General features: G+C 29.9%; 1 protein-coding gene across 11 annotated transcripts in view; it reads right to left on the bottom strand.

Moving 5' to 3' along the window:
- The window catches only part of HERC2 (E3 ubiquitin-protein ligase HERC2), a 310,355-nt gene that overhangs the window by 124,593 nt on the left and 169,200 nt on the right, over window positions 1-16,562 (bottom strand). For all 11 annotated transcript variants that reach the window (XR_013030890.1, XM_076512164.1, XM_076512152.1 and 8 more), the window contains 4 exons: window positions 6,083-6,238; window positions 5,622-5,889; window positions 4,908-5,016; window positions 2,576-2,712 (listed from right to left, as the gene is read on the bottom strand). Coding sequence is in view for 10 of the 11 variants with exons in the window: in XM_076512164.1 (XP_076368279.1) it covers window positions 2,576-2,712; window positions 4,908-5,016; window positions 5,622-5,889; window positions 6,083-6,238 (670 nt within the window). In the remaining variant the exon portion in view is untranslated. The remainder of the gene's footprint in view (window positions 1-2,575; window positions 2,713-4,907; window positions 5,017-5,621; window positions 5,890-6,082; window positions 6,239-16,562) is intronic.

Below are 16,562 nucleotides of genomic sequence, written 5' to 3'. Positions count from 1 at the left end.
TAGTTCTATACCCTTATTTGACTTTTGATTTTCTATGATAGCTGACTAGATTGACATAAGCATTTGAATTTTGTTTGATAGCTAAGATATCTACAACACATGCAGTGCCATCACCACAGACAAACTAGGCTGACAATAGTAAAGAAATATGTAGATGTGGGACATTGAGAGCTTGAACATGCACATCTCGCTCTCCTAATTTATATTTTGTTTCTAATTTTATATCTATTACTACTCTTCATCTCTTATGTCAGACTGGCATATGGATGTTAAGACTGATAAGATGATGTATCCCCACCACTATATGGGTCTTACTTCCACAGTCACTTCTAAAACTTAGGGTACATTTTATAATCCCACATTGTAGCTTGTACCCTGGGATCTTTTCAGTTGATGCAGCATTTTTTGTTTAATTTGTTTTTTTTTGGCTTGTTTTTAGAGTTAAAATAATAAACTATATATACACACACATATTGAACCACAATCAAATGTAAATAAATTCCTTAGCATGCTCCTGCTCATAATTGTTAATTCAAATTACACTTGGCAATAAGCTTGTAAAAATTGTATGGTCTTGAATGTTTGCACATATTTAGAAATTCTCTGTTTGTCTAAATATTCTGAACATTGATAAAGAAATATTTTGATAATTTTACTTTGTTTTGTCCACTTCCTACTATGCAAGAAGTTTAAACTGCTTCTATACAAAATTTCACCTCCTATTTGGCCAACATTTTATGAATTGTTAAAAGTTAGAAACTAATACAAGCTTTTCTTTATTAATCCAAAAAACGGAAAACAAAAAATAATTCTATTCAAAATATAATAGACTCAGAAGGTCTAATTTATTGCTTTTAACAGGATATGAACTCCACAAAAATTAAATACCATTTTGTTATACTTTATAAAACAAAACCTGCAAAAACAGCTTTACAAAACATTGTAGATATAACAGTAACACTTGAACTACAAAAAAAACAGACTAAAAAAAAACAACTACCAAACAAGCCATTAAATTATCAGGCTATTGCGTATGATACGTAAGATTTAAAACAAAAGTGAAACAAGTACATCCTTTTGTTGTTTAATTTATTTAATCAAACTAAAGTTCTTTAGGCTCAATACACTTCTGCCAACAAGTTACAAGTTTATAAATATCTTTAAAAAACTGGGCATCCTTTGATATCATTTGAAGGCACTCTCAATAGACCTTTGGTTTACAAACATTTTTTCCATTAAAAAAAGTCTAATATTTAAAAAAGTGATAATCTGTAAGGGGTCATAAATCAGTTTGGGTCCACTGAGACTGACTATTGCTGGATGTTTATGTGACACCTTATGATGCACAAGTTTAAGTTCCCAACAATATTTCTCTGCTGTGATTGTTTCTCTGGGTTTAAGAATGAATAACGGATCATACCTGCTAACAACTACCAAACACTGACCGTAAGCTCCTTAGGGTGAAGAAATGGTTTTGGCATATGTTGTAGTGCTGCTTCAGAGTTAAGCCATTGTCTGAATCAGTGTTGATTGTTATACAAAATCCATTTTTCATCACAGATAACAATTCTGTGGAGAAATGGGTCATTTTTCTTGCTAGTAAGGAGTACAGAACAAATTTCTACTTCTCTCATTTGATGATTTTAAGTCAAATCATGAGGTACCAATTTATCAAGCTTTTTCACCTTACCAATTGCTTCAGGGTATCAAGAAACTGTTGAATAATGAACATTAAGTTCATCTGCAAGGTCTCTCAAAGTTTGGTGGGTATTTGACTCAACTAAAACCTTTAATTCTTCCTCATTAATGGCTGTCTGAAGGCAGCCCTGAGGCTCATTTTCAAAGCTTGTGTCACCAGAGCAAAATTTCCTAAACCAAACCAACACTGTGTTGTGCACTCATTAGCTATGCCATCACCAAATGCATGATTGACATAATATCTGCTGTCACTGCACTGTGATCAAGCTTGAACTCAAAGAAAATTACATGAATGTCAATTTTATCCATGGTAACAAAAATCAATATAAATATAATTTAGTTTCTGAAATTAGAAAAATAAAGTGAGCTTGAAATGAACAAGACAATATACTATATTATTCTGACATATTTGTAATATGCTTCTCTTTCAGCCACTAAAAATCAAGTTTCAAATTCGCACATGAAAATCTGATATTACATACATCAAAGTGTGATAAATTTCAAAAGATCTTGTGGAACTCTCACATACAGTCCCATAAGTATATTCAACTTATCCTAACTTCATTTTAAAATCTGGAGAGTGTAGTAGTACTATTTATGTAGAGATGGCAAAAAGACCCATATTAATCAACACAAAAGTCACCTGGATTTTCTTCTTTACAGGTGATCAGAAGATAGATTTGAAAAGCTATCTAACATAGTTGGCTCTGTCTCTGATGTAAATGCCACTTTTTGTCTAGCTAGTGACATTTACAAATCTTGATATGAAATACGTATATATATTCATATATTCTTAAGAAAGGAATTTTCTGCTACCTCCTAAAATATACAATTTTAACACTTTAATAAATGAATGAAAAACACCAAAACCACTTACCAGGATCATTGATACGGCTAAAGGGATGTCTGTGAGACTGACCACTTTTAAAACAGTTTTCACAGTAGTCAAAGTTGTGACAAACACGACATTTGTATCTTGGGCCACTGACAGGATATGCTTGACAGCTATCACATCTTTAATGAAAACCAATGAACCATTCATTAAGTCAATTTACTGCAATTATCAACTTAAAAAAGAACCCAAAGAAAAATAACACAACTGGAATATTGTTTTTTCAAATGAAAATTTTTTGTATAACTTGAGATCCAAGTCAAGCTAAACAATATTAATAAAACTATTCAACACATTTGCTTATAATAAACAACATATTCCTTAATTATTATGATAAATTAAATACTGTAGTTCCAAGTTATATCAAATGTCATCAACCGAACTACAGTGACATCAAAGATGGTTATCATGAAGTTTATACCTAAGCATGGGATGACTTGATGCAGATTTTTCTTATACACACACCTTTGAATTCATTTGTAACAAGATTTCTAAAATAATCTGTAAAGGTAAACAGCTTCAGCTTTTCAATGTCAAAAAACAGAGGTGTGTATAAAAAAAATAAATCCACATAAAATTTTAATACAAGTTTAACATGAATACATACTTCACAGTCTTACACACACATTAAATTAAAAAATTAACAAACCTTAATAACTAGCATAAGTTATTTTTATTATTGAATGTGTAATCATAGCTCCTTAAATGTTTTAATCATTGTTCATCTGCAACAGATATTCAAAAAATTTTATATTCTAAAGGTACACAACATTTTCCTATATAATACATAATTTTAATTTTTTCTAGGCTGGAGGGTGTCAGTGATGTACATGTTTTTTTCTTGCAATGAAAATAATTAACTACAATACATGAAACGTAGAACAAAATTACCAAATATTATCTAGTTTTGGCTTAAAAATTCATATACTTTTATTTGATTTTTCTATCCAGTTTTAAATCATGAAATTCCTAAACTTCTGTTGTAAGACATTTATGAAAAATCATTAAAATAATTTCTTCTGTCTAAGAATTTCAAATCTTTTATTGCTGTATGAAATTCTATTTTATAGGTAAAATCAATTTCAGCTTGATTTATTTTCATTACAATATCTATTTAATACATTATTTTTCTAACTGCAGTAAATCCAAATGTTTGTTATAAATCTAGATAAGAAAAAAAACCCTACATAAATTGATAAACGTAAGAAGTGTTGATACAAAGGCTTGTAAAAAACAACCAGAACCGAGAATACCTCAAATGCAGAAAAACAAAAATGCCTTTTTCTATATATAAGGTATTCTGGCCATCAAACTGACTGGAAATCAATGTTTCATACAAAATGGATAACATAAAAAGAACAATCAACAAAAATTGGTTAAGGAAAAGCCTGCCTAATATCAACACCTTCCAAGGTCAATTTAAGCCAAACCATTTCTTGATCTCCCATGTCTTACAGAAATGTGAAAATTTGATGTCATACTGTTAACTAGTTTTATTTTTGTGAGACAACATGAGACTAAATATGTCATAACTAGTTTTTATATCAAGATTGCTGACAGTTTGTTATATTTACGGTGGGTTTTTTATTAACTGAGACACATTAGGTCTCTCCATTTCTGTTGCCAATATTATTGATTCAGACAAGTTCATACCAAATAAATTTATCTCAACAGAAAAAAGTCACAAGAATAATCAAAAAATAAAAAATAACTATGAAAACTTCGAGATTTATCATTTGTTCCAACTTCTTCCAATGTTCCCATTACAACCTGTTTTATCACTTTCCTATGAAACAGTAAGTTATTTCTCAAGCCTGTTTATTGAATCTACACTAATGTAAACAGCTAATAACTTGTTCTAGTTAAACTTTGCTTATAGCTATTTTCAAAGTTGAGTTTCATTTCTAGTTGTTCAGATCACATGTTGCAAGATCATGAAAGGTTAAGGAAAAGTGGTGCTAATAAAATTATTGTGAGAGGGGAAAAATCACAAGGAACACAAGGAGAATTATTTTCAATTGATATTTTCTTACCAAATACAAACCTATGCACCAAGGTGAGCAGAAAAATTCCCACCTGAAAGGTGTTCACAGTTCATAATAGGGTTAAAATATTTAATTCAGTGATCTGTCATAATTACAATAAGCTCTAAAAGAAAGATGTCAACTAGCAATTAGCTCAGAATATTTCCACATTTTAACTCAATATTATAATACTAATACAGTACTATACAACTATAAAGTTACAAAGTTTGAATAAAATTTGTAACAATGTGATTATCAAGTTTTTATCAGATTAATGTCCTTCAATAACATACGTTACTCGCTCATGAATACTGGGAACTCTCTCCATTTCTGAAACAAGTCCTGTCCAATTAGACTGTTGAGGAAAATCAACTGTGACATCCCTTCCACTGGGACTGATACCTTGGTAAAAATAAAAATAGAAATAAATATAAAAATGTGATTTAAAACACAAGGCAATGGATTGAATTTAAAGAGCATTTTTGAGTCCAAGATTCACAGTTCAGAAAACAGACTCATAAGTTTGTGATATTCTTAAGTCAAGCAGTCTCTTGTGCACTTAAACTGATTTGCTACAACTAACAAATTTTATAATATTTAGGTTTCTTGCAATTGGTTTCAGACACAAAGTTAAAAAATATATTAACAAACTAAATACTATAACCAATTGTTTAAACCCTAAGGATAAATGCACGAAAATTAAATCAACTCTAACCAGATATTTTAATTTTTTCAACGTTTGATGTCCTTGTTAGCTTTGTGACATTTTCCTCACATCATAAGTTTACTTTGGAAAAATATCAATACAGCCAAGTAAGAGAAATCATTACACTGTGATGTACATACAATATCAAAAGACTAGATGCTTAATAACAATTCACTGTTTATTTGGCTATAATATTGTAGATAGTGTGAAGTATAAAAACATGCCTATATACAAAACTACTTTAGTGAAACAAAAGACCACTAATTTCTCCTTAAACAATAACAAAAGTGGACACACGTACTTGTTACAACTCCAACACTGTTGTGGTTGACAGAGCCCCACTTATATTGAGGAGTTGAAACTGAACTTTTAACTCTCACACGATCTCCAACTTTTATTGGCTCGGAATTGCTACAAGAATTGGAGATTCCATTCTGACCAGGATACACTGGTGTGGGTGGAGGTGAATGGCCCAAAAGTTCTACATGGATGTATCTTACCCAGTAAATTCCACCTTTTCTCTGCCAATCCACTTGCACATTTAAATCATGAAGTCCATCTCTATCCAACTTTAAATAAAAGTTTTTTGTCAAGTTAATTAGGAGTTTAGTAAACAAAAATTTCTTCATACTTCTTCAACAGGTTTTGTAAATTGTTCAAGTAATCTTATTAAAAGGATAAGAACAAACAGGAACTGAAATAAACATCAGGTAGACACACACACAAAAAAGTCTCTAAAGACTAAATACTTTTTAAACTTACAGTAACAACACGGCCAACATCACCCTCATGAACTTCTTCATAAGTTCGGCAACATCGTACCCACATTCCAGGTTGTATGTGGTGACAAATGTAGAGAGCATATTCATCATTGCTGAGAAAGTCACTTCTCTTTCTATAAGTATCATGATTGACTGGCTGTAAAATCAGACAATATTATTAAAAAAATGATATATTCAGATAATTTAATTATTAGTCAAAATTGTTCAAACATACATAAAATGAAAAATTCAATTTAATGTATATAAAAACTTAGTCTCAAATCAAAGAAAGAATAATTGAAAATAAAAGAGCCAGTAAAATAAAATCACCAACAAAACCAAACTAGTCATTGATACATAACCAATTTAAGTTATTATATTTTCTGAAATGTAACTTTTTTATTTGAGAAATTGTTCAACTCTGAACAAAAGAAAATACTCTAGATATCATACAAAAATGTTTTGCTTCTCATAGTTATGATTCCTTAAAACTACATCAGTTGGTAAACACAAAAGCACAGGTTTTAAAAACTATTGTAAAAAAATCTGTTGAAAAATTTTTTCATGATGTCAGCTTGCTACTGAAAATTCCATAAAAGTATATCCATCATTTATAAATTCACTTCTTTAGTATTTTAGGTAAAGAAATACTGCATGAAACAAAGTATTCTATGTCACATCACTTCTTTCTCCCTTTAAAACATCATGATCTGCTTTTTTTTTTATAACTTTTATAAAATTATTACATATCCCATTCTGTATATACCAGTCAATTCTTCTATTTCTTCTCAGTTTACCATAACTACCACTTTTCCTTTTTGTATCAAATATCTTTACTCTAAATTAACCTTCAGTTTCTAGTTTGGTTTTATAGTATTTTATATAAATTTCTTGGAAGAAATATGCAAATCAATAAAATTCTATTGTTTCTTTATGGAAAAATAAAATATTCATTGTGTTAGGTAATTAACTTACATTAAAATTTAAGCTTTTTGAACCTGAAGAGACTTTAATATTGCCCTGATTCCTGGTTCTCTCTCCAGAAAAGTTTTACAAAAGTAATAATTTAAGGTAATGAAAGTCATTTTATCTTTTCTAATAGACATACATGTATTGACGTTTAACATACAAGTCAAAGCAGTTGCATTTTATTTATCCCATTAAATTTAAGTAACTTATTCTGAACAAACTTTTTAAAGTAATGGACACCAAACAAACTTAATTTGTATTATACAAGTGATAAAACAAATTAGCAAAAATTAAGTAGGATGCATGGATAGCAATGCCAAAAAGTACAAAAACAAAGTATGGATGAATACACAAAACCATACAAAAATGACAACATATGTCGCTAATAAGTACTGAGTCTAGCTTACGAGATTATGGCAATTAACCATTGTAAGGCTGTACAGCACTATTCACTTTAAATACTTTGACTAAAACCTGGATTTATGCAACTGATGGGCAAAACCAGATTTAAGTAGGTAAGTCCAGGGTCCCCACAGAACTGATACTATGGCAGATGCCACAAAACACAGTGCATGTGTGTGTGCATGTGCATACATGTGTGTATTTATACAAGTTTGTTATAACCTAAAAACAAAAATAAATTAAAAGATAATAAAAAAAACTTGCACTAATTAAAATGATCCCAGGGTACAAGCTATAATGTGGGATTATAAAATGTACCCTAGGTTTTGGAGGTGACTGCTGAAATAGGACCCACATTGCAGTGGGGGATACAGGGATACACCATCTATTAGTCTTAATCTCCACTTGCCAGTCTCACATAAGAAATAAGAGAAACAACAGATATACAAATTAGGAGAGCAAGATGTGGGTGCTCAATCCCACATCTATTGGGTTGAGGAATAATTTGTGAGCGTTTTGTCAAGTTAAAAAAATATATTCATAAATGAAACGCTTTCGCAAAATATTTCATGTCATTTGGTAGATAATTTTTTGCTCTAATAGATGGTGTGTTTGATTTTCATATGTCTTTAATTTTTGCTTTCATTTTCAACTCATTAAATGGAATGTCAAGTGGACAAAATCGAGCATTTTCGACACCATTTGCTTTTCGCATTTAATTTCTTGCAATTTCGTTTAAAACAATGCATACTATATATCTAGGTATTACATGAAATAAAGTATCATAATAAATGTTTTGGGTGTAATGTGTTCAGGCTTTGAAGTGTTGTATAGTCTTGCATGTAATGCTTGAATGAAATTATTTAAAAATGCTCACAAATTATTCCTCAACCTAATATATCACCCTTCACTGCCTGCAGACACTTGTGGGAAGGTGACTGCTCTCCGAAGTAAAGAAAAAATTAATTGAAAAATAGAAATAAGAATAAGAAAAATAAGGTACTACCATTTCAAGGTAAGTTAGTTAAAACTTACATCTTGAAGTTAACATTTCAGCCCTCATTATGGTGGAAAGGCACTAGCTGGTAGCCCAATAAATGAATTATACTAGAATGCAGTTATTTAAATAAACTGCTATAACACCCAACCACCACCCATTTATTAAGTCTACTGTGACAATTGTACTCCAAATAAGCCTTTATATGCAGCAAGATGGTGTATATTCACATAAAGTAGTACCAAGTGGTTAAATTACCCTATTCATAACTAAAAATAGTTATTAGAACTTTTCAGTGACATTTCTCTAATTTTTCTTTCTTTATTTATTTAACAGGTTCTTGAATTTGTTACAGAATAGTTTAATAATTTTATTCAAAGTTTCTTTACTAAATCTATTAAATATTAATTGTTGTATCAGTATTTTAACATTACTGATAAAATATTGTAATTTATTACAAATTTTACAATATCTGAATAATTACAAAGTTATAATCCTTAAAATAGAAGGGTATAGTACATTTCTATTTGAAGGTAAACCATAAATTGGAAAGGCAAAATATTTCTTTCATCACAAATATTTACATTGATATCCTTATCAATTTATAAATCTAAATAATAATGTGCTTCTGTATTAGATGTTGAAGTATTTTCAATTTTTATTCTGCTGGATAAATAGTGTTGATAACATTATTTCAGGATTATTTATACTGATGAAATCATCAATATATCTAAGTTAAGGTAAAAATATCTGGATTTATACAGTTTTCAATAAATCTATTATCATAATAGTAAAGATATACATTTGCATACAAGTAGAATGGTTAGCTTCCATTGGAACTCTTATTACTTGTCTAAAAACTTCGTTATTGAAAAATATATATTTATTGTAAATACAGAAAATATTTTTTTATGCTTTTGGAGCTAAATTTTCTTTCTTCCAGTTCTATAAAAGAATAACATAGTTGTTCTATTAATTTTTTTAAAAAACAAAGATTACATCTTTTATTGAAATTAAGGTGAAATCAAATATTTGATTATTATTTATTTGTTCATGGTTTTTTAGATATTTTAAATTATGTTGATTAATTTTTATTATCCAAAAAGTATGTTTTTTTATTCACACAATTTTAATTTTATCAAGTAAAAATTAAGTAATTTATTTAATAATATAGCTGGTTGTTTAATAATTGTTCTTACTGAATTAAAAATAAATCTAAATTTAGTTGGAGATTTGTGGAGTTTGGGAATAGCATAAAGAAAAGGTAAATCAACATAAGGATTTTGTTTAAAAAAGGCATGTTTAGAGCATGATGGTCTCAGTAGACTTACTAAATGAGTGGTGGTTGGTTGTTATACTAGTTTATTTAAATAACCCACATCTCACTCTTCTAATTTCTGTATGTGTTACTACTCCTTTATTTTATTTCTTTATGTGTGACTGGCAAATTAAGATTAAGGCTAATAGATGGTGTATCACCACCTTAGTGTGGATCCCACTTCCACAGTTACCTCCAAAACCTAGGGTAAATTTTATATCTCACATTATAGCTTGTAACCTGGGATCTTATTAATTAGTGCAGGGTTTTTGTTTATTATTTTTTAACTTATCTTTGTTTCAGCTTGGTTTTAGGTTATAACAAACTAATATAGTTTGAATTTGAGTAATGACAACTGTAATATAATTAGTCAAAAATTTGGATTTGCTGTTTTTAACACAGTCCTTCCCTTTGATTTTGTTTAGTTAACTTTATCAGTATTAATTTACTCTAAAATAATATATACACGTATATATTTGAAAAATCAACAAAGAAAACATAAATCCACTCATATAGATGAATCACGCTAATTAAATCTCACATCATGTTAAAAGTTATCTGCCAGTCAACCATTAATTCATTTTGTTCTTTTTTAGAAGATATGATGACCACACATAATTTAGTGATTTGAATAAAGTGGTGCAAAAATGCAAAATGCTAAAGAACATGAAAAAACAAACAAAAAGAAAGTCAGTTATCAAAAAAACAACTGGAATATATGTAAGTAAATTATGAAAAGAAACATAGCTCATAGTTCATCAAAACAAATAAATTAGATCTAAACCTCATGGTTTTGAAAATGGTATTGGCTTACAGCCAGTATCAACACAGGAAATGACAACCTTTTGGGCCAAAAAAGGATCTAGCTAATTGCAGAACTAAAATTGGTCAGTTGTCTGAGAGAACATCAATACCCAAAGAACAGACCAGAAGTGATGTATACTATGTCAAAAAATGTTCACTAAAGTTCTTCCAATGACAAACTTTAAACAATGAGACAGTTAACTACTCTTTGGTCTGATTCTCTCCATCTAATGTCAAAGACTATTGTTATATTTGTAAATTTGTGGCCATTCAGAAACAAAAACTATCCAATTATGGATTTTATCAATGGTTTTCAAAATCTGAAAAATCGAAAATACATCTGAAATTTGTATTAATTTTAACAAAATATGGAAAGGTACTTGGATGCATTGACCATAATTTTGCAAAAACAAAAGTGGAATTAAGCAAATATTGAAGAATGGTTCACTTGTTGTTTTGTTTTTTTCACAGGTACCATAAAACTCTAAAATTCATTGCTGAATGTGGATTGGCTTTTCAAAGTACATATAAAGTGACTGGATCACAAAAATATAGTAACTATCTTGGCATTTTGTAATTGCTAGCTGAAGACAACATCAAACTAAATGCAAATAAATAAAGGAAGTGGTTACACAAATTACCTATCAACTACAATCTGTAAAGAGCTAATTGAAATAATGGGTGAACACATTCTCAAACAGATAACTCTATGGATAAAAAAAGGCAAAGTATCACTCTGTTTAAGTTGATTCAACCTCTTATGAGGCTCATACTGAACAAATAACTGTTGTAGTATGTTGTATGGAATATACATTTTCAAAAAAAGGTTTCTGACATTTATGCCCAATTGTGGTCACACTAGTGTTGCCATAGTTGTATTAATACACCACTTGAGATTTTTTATTGTCACCATAATATTATCAATGCCTGTTGTGGGAAGTACTGTAATAATGCTGCAGAAATGAATACTAAGTAACAAGGAATGCAAGCTCTCATAACTGAGCAAGATAACTTGTCAGTTTTGTACCATATTGCAGACATTCTCTTAATTTAGTTGGGAAGGTGGCAACCAATACTTCCTCTGCAGTTATGTGCTTTTATGATTTCATACAATTTGTGTATTTTTCATGGCATATCCTACATATTATGTGATTCTAACAAAAAAAAAATTGTCCCATGCAAACACACTGTTGTACATCCCAAAGAGAAACGCACTGGTCTTGCCTAGTCAATGCAACAAAAGCACCATACATTGATATGAAAAGATAAAGGAAGCACTAGGTAAAATCCCAAATGACCATGAGTTGAAGGAGATAGTCTTAACAAGATGATATGCAAGATGAAAATCTTATTTGCTTCATTCTGGAAAGACATTTTGGAACAGTTTAGTGCAAAGAACCACACTACAGGATCCAAAATTGAGTTTCAAACCTGAAGCAATAACATTGAAATCTCTGAAAACATTTGCAGAGTCAGAGAGACAATTTTGATGAATATGAGAATATGATATAAAGAAAAATCTGGAACAGCAAAGAATGCTCGGATTTGTCCTCACCTGAGAAATATGCATCTCAACCCACTGAATTATGGTACAGAACCAGAAGTCCTCATGGCATCCAGAGCAAAAATCTACACAAAAAGTTTTATTCTACTCATGAATTATTTTGTCCTATCTCTGATTGGAAGATCTTGATGCTTCTGATCTCTGCTCTGCCACAGTCAGAATTGTCAGCATATACAAACCTGACTTAGGGTATCGTCTTGGTATTAAATTAGACCGCTTTTGTGCCATTGTAAAACTTTACAAAGAAGACTTAAATGAAAATATGCCAAAGGAACTGTTCATCTACAAAATTTTTCTTGAGAAAGATTTCAGAGTAAAATTTCAAAATGTTGAAATTGCTCTGAGAATCTACCTCATGTTGGTGGTGTCCAATTGCAATGGCAAATGTTATTTTTTCAAGATTAAGATATGAAGAATAGACTTGAAACAACAATGAATCAACAAATCTCTTGTGGCTTGCATCATTGACTACTGAGTATGATTTGCTAAATGAATAGATTTCAAAGATGTGACAGAAATACTTGCCTCTCAGAAAACACTTTGTTGTAACTTATACCTTATGGTTTATGTATACTGTAAACAGCACATTATATTCAATTAAATTATTTGTGAAATATTTGTTCTGTTGAGTATCAAGTGTCATGGATTTTATATTATTTTAATATCTATGTTTGTTTCAGTTTAATGTTTATTTAAAAATGTATGTAACTTATATTGTTGAATATGTACTGTTCAAGTCCTACCTGTTCTCTAAATTTGTAGAAGATTCTTGAGCATAAGAATCAACAATGTATGCATGTACATAAATGCCAATATTACTGCCAGCTAAGTTTTCAAAACTTTTGCTTAGAAAGTATAACAGGTAGCTATCACAACACACAGAGACACAGTTTAATATTGTTGGGTCTCTACTATAAACCTCAGAAGCTATAACTGCGATAAAACCTTAATCAGAAAACTGCAAATATTTGATAAGGGATGTTTATAATCAAATGCTACAAACCATTTAACTTCAGTGAATTACCTTTGGACATTAGTATTTCTATGAGGATATTAACTATTGTTTCTGGTGAAAAACGTACATGTGCTTCAAACTAGATCACCATCAAGAGAAGTGTAGAGGTGTATCAACAAAAGAATTAATTCTCTCTCTATGAATTTGGGATTTGGTTATAATAATAAGGGATTTGGTTCCAAACCAGATCAAAAATTCAGTATTATCTCCAAGTTTGTAAAAATCTTGTATATAAAACATTATTTGTAACAACCATTATTATAAATTGTAATGTTTGTATATTAAAATATATTTGTGTTAAGAATGAAAATATCGTAAATTTTCTAAATATTGATATTTAATTAACTACTAAATTAAAATTACCAGCTATTTGAATTAAGACATATGGTACATAATATGTAACAAGTATGAATGATTTGCTGCATTAAATTTTCTGTTTTGTTTTTTATGTAAATGCATATCAGTATGTCAAAAAAAAAAATTGTTGGCACTTTAAATTTTTATACCAATCAATAATTTTATAATGAAAGGTTAATGGCAGGGATTTCCATGACTCAAAATCCTGTTCTAATTACAGGATTTCAAAATCTAGTTGCATACAAGTTATTTTTGGAAAAATATGGCTACTGATCTTTTGTATGGTTTTGTGGATCCAGCATTCCCTACGTCATACAGGGTTTGTACAAACACAAGTTTAAAAAAATTCCAGGAGTTTTTCAGCATTGAATCATTAAATTTACAGAAACAACCAAATGAATAATTTTAAACAAAAAATGACTTCACTTGCAGAATCTATTAAGTGCATTAATTCTTATATAGAGTAACATGTAAATTAAATGTTTTAAAATATTTTCATTTGAATGATTATGTTCAATAAACTATTTTATTGTCTTCAAACTTTATTTTCATGAGCAACTGCAACTTTGTATATAAACAACTTTTTGCTCACCAAATGTAAACTTCCTTGCAATATCACTGTCAAAAAATATCATATAAAATACTTATTGAATGTTGTGACATGATGTAAATGAGTAATGTGATGTAATAACTTCCAAGGTACACATTTCCAATTCTAAAACATCAGTGCAAGTTAAATAATTGGAGTATTGCTGATTAAGTTTAGGCTTAGTGTTAAAATTTTCACTATCATAGACATAATCATAACTGCTAGTACTACTGTATCTAGTATTACTATTAGTTAAACAGATCTACTGCTAGCAAAGCTACTAGGTCTAGGCATAATGGCAACAAGTGATTTCCCATCACTTTTAATCAATGAATTTTTTCCCTGATAAATCTGTCACACGTTCGAATCCCCATTGCACCAAATATGCTTGCCCTTTCAGCCGTGTGGCATTATAATGTTATGGTCAATCCCACTATTTGCTGGTAAAAGAGTAGCCCAAGAGTTGGCAGTAAGTGGTTATGACTAACTGCCTACCATCTAGTCTTACACTGCTAAATTAGGAATGGCTAGCACAGATTGCTCTCATGTAGATTTGCATGAAATTCAAAACAAACAAACAAACCCATTGGTTTGTTGGTGTTGTGTAGATAATGTGCTTGGATCCTTTCATGTGGCTTTTAAGTGCAGTTTCACCCATATTTGAAATGTTGAATCAGCACTATGTTTGGCAGTACTTCCATGTACAAGTCAATCAGCATTTTCAGGTTTATCAGGCCATAAGGCATTAAATGTGCATTTCCCACCAGGCATAGCTTTAATTTGCTTTACATGTTTGGTCAAGCATTAAGCTTGATAAATCAATGCTTTATGTTTCACCTAACCCATGAACTACCAAGATAGAGTTTATGTAATGTATCACATAGCCTATTAATTTCTTGGGTTTATGTGAAATGAGCAGGCAAAAAAAAATTTTTTTACAGTAAATAACTTCCAAAAGTATTCAGGAGCCTTTGTATATTTCACAGACTTTTAAGCACTTTTTGCAGAAGCATGTTAGATTTCCAGGACTCTTCAAGAATTTCAAGAGGAGTACAGAACCTGATCAAACTTAATTTTCTAAAAATGATTTTTGTAACTTGGTTTTAAAGAAGTTCATTGTAGTAGGTTAATAGGTATTTATTTTATTTCATTAATCAGTTGATAATATATATTATTAATATTACAAGTTTTTTTCAGTTTCTTCCCTACACAAGTAGACTGACCTCAAATATTGACATTACACCATACAATTGGCTACAATAAGTTATTAATTATCACTGTTTCAAGTCTTGACTTTTAGCAACTTAATATTGAGGAACCTACAGTAATAAAAGAACAAGTTAAAAATGTATAGCTGTATCATTTTCACATTTGTACATAAAATTTGTTTGGCACTGCCTTCCCCACATTTTACATTTCCAAAATGTTGTTATCAGTTTTTTTCTCCTTATGGAAAGTTACTGTACTATATGAATGAGTAATAAAACTGAATATTATGTGTATTCTTTTTTTTTTTTTTATTACTCCTTCACTCCATACATAATATAAGGGTTGGCTTCCTATGGACACTGACTATATAGTGTACAAAACATACAAATCATTAAGTATTTTACATGTTAGTCATCTGATGTTCATTTCCTACTGGCTGGTAAGTCCTGTTTCACCTTGTACTGAAGCATTTTAAAGGAATGTCAGGTTTCTGTAAAAGTTAACTTCAAGGGGTGATGATAAAATCATTTTCATTTTTTTTCTTATACTAAGTAGTACCACGTTTGGTGATAGCCTGTTCCCAATTGCTCTTAAAATGCTTTTTGTTGTACAAAAACTGGAGTGGGGAAAAATCAAAGAAAGATGAACACTTTCATTCTTTAGCTGTTGCCCAGTTCTCCACTTTAGCAGCAAGTTTCAATGATAACAGCTGTAAAACACTCAATAATGGCAATTAGGTGGTCAAGTAAGACTATAACTCAATCCTAGCAGTTATTTGCAAGCATCATAGAATGACAGAGTGAATGTAGCAGTCACTTTTCCATGGGCCATCATTACATACGAAGCACTACTTTGGTTAGTGATTTAGAAAAAACATGAAATAAAGATACATGTGTACGTGTGATACATTTGCTCTTCTGCATATCAAATATGAATTATTTGCTGCATTACATTATTTTCCCTTACCAACTGTAATGATGTGTTACTTGTGGCTACAAAAACAAAAAAACAGTAAAGAAACGTAAAAGCAGATACTTTACTTTAGTAAATTAAAATATAAAAACCATTTCACCTGAAAAAAACTAAAACTTAAATTTCATCAGATAAATCAAGTATAAAAAATTTTATACTAACAATTGCAAATTATATATAATTATAAATAATTAAAGGCTTATAATATTTAGAAACCAGTGGATAGCAGCTATAATGAATGTTACATATGCTACAACATATTAAACAAATATGCAGGCTTGTGAC

The sequence above is a fragment of the Tachypleus tridentatus genome, chromosome 1 (genome assembly GCF_004210375.1).
Source record: "Tachypleus tridentatus isolate NWPU-2018 chromosome 1, ASM421037v1, whole genome shotgun sequence".
Taxonomy (NCBI): Eukaryota; Metazoa; Arthropoda; class Merostomata; order Xiphosura; family Limulidae; genus Tachypleus; species Tachypleus tridentatus.
This window is presented reverse-complemented; position numbering and strand designations above follow the sequence as displayed.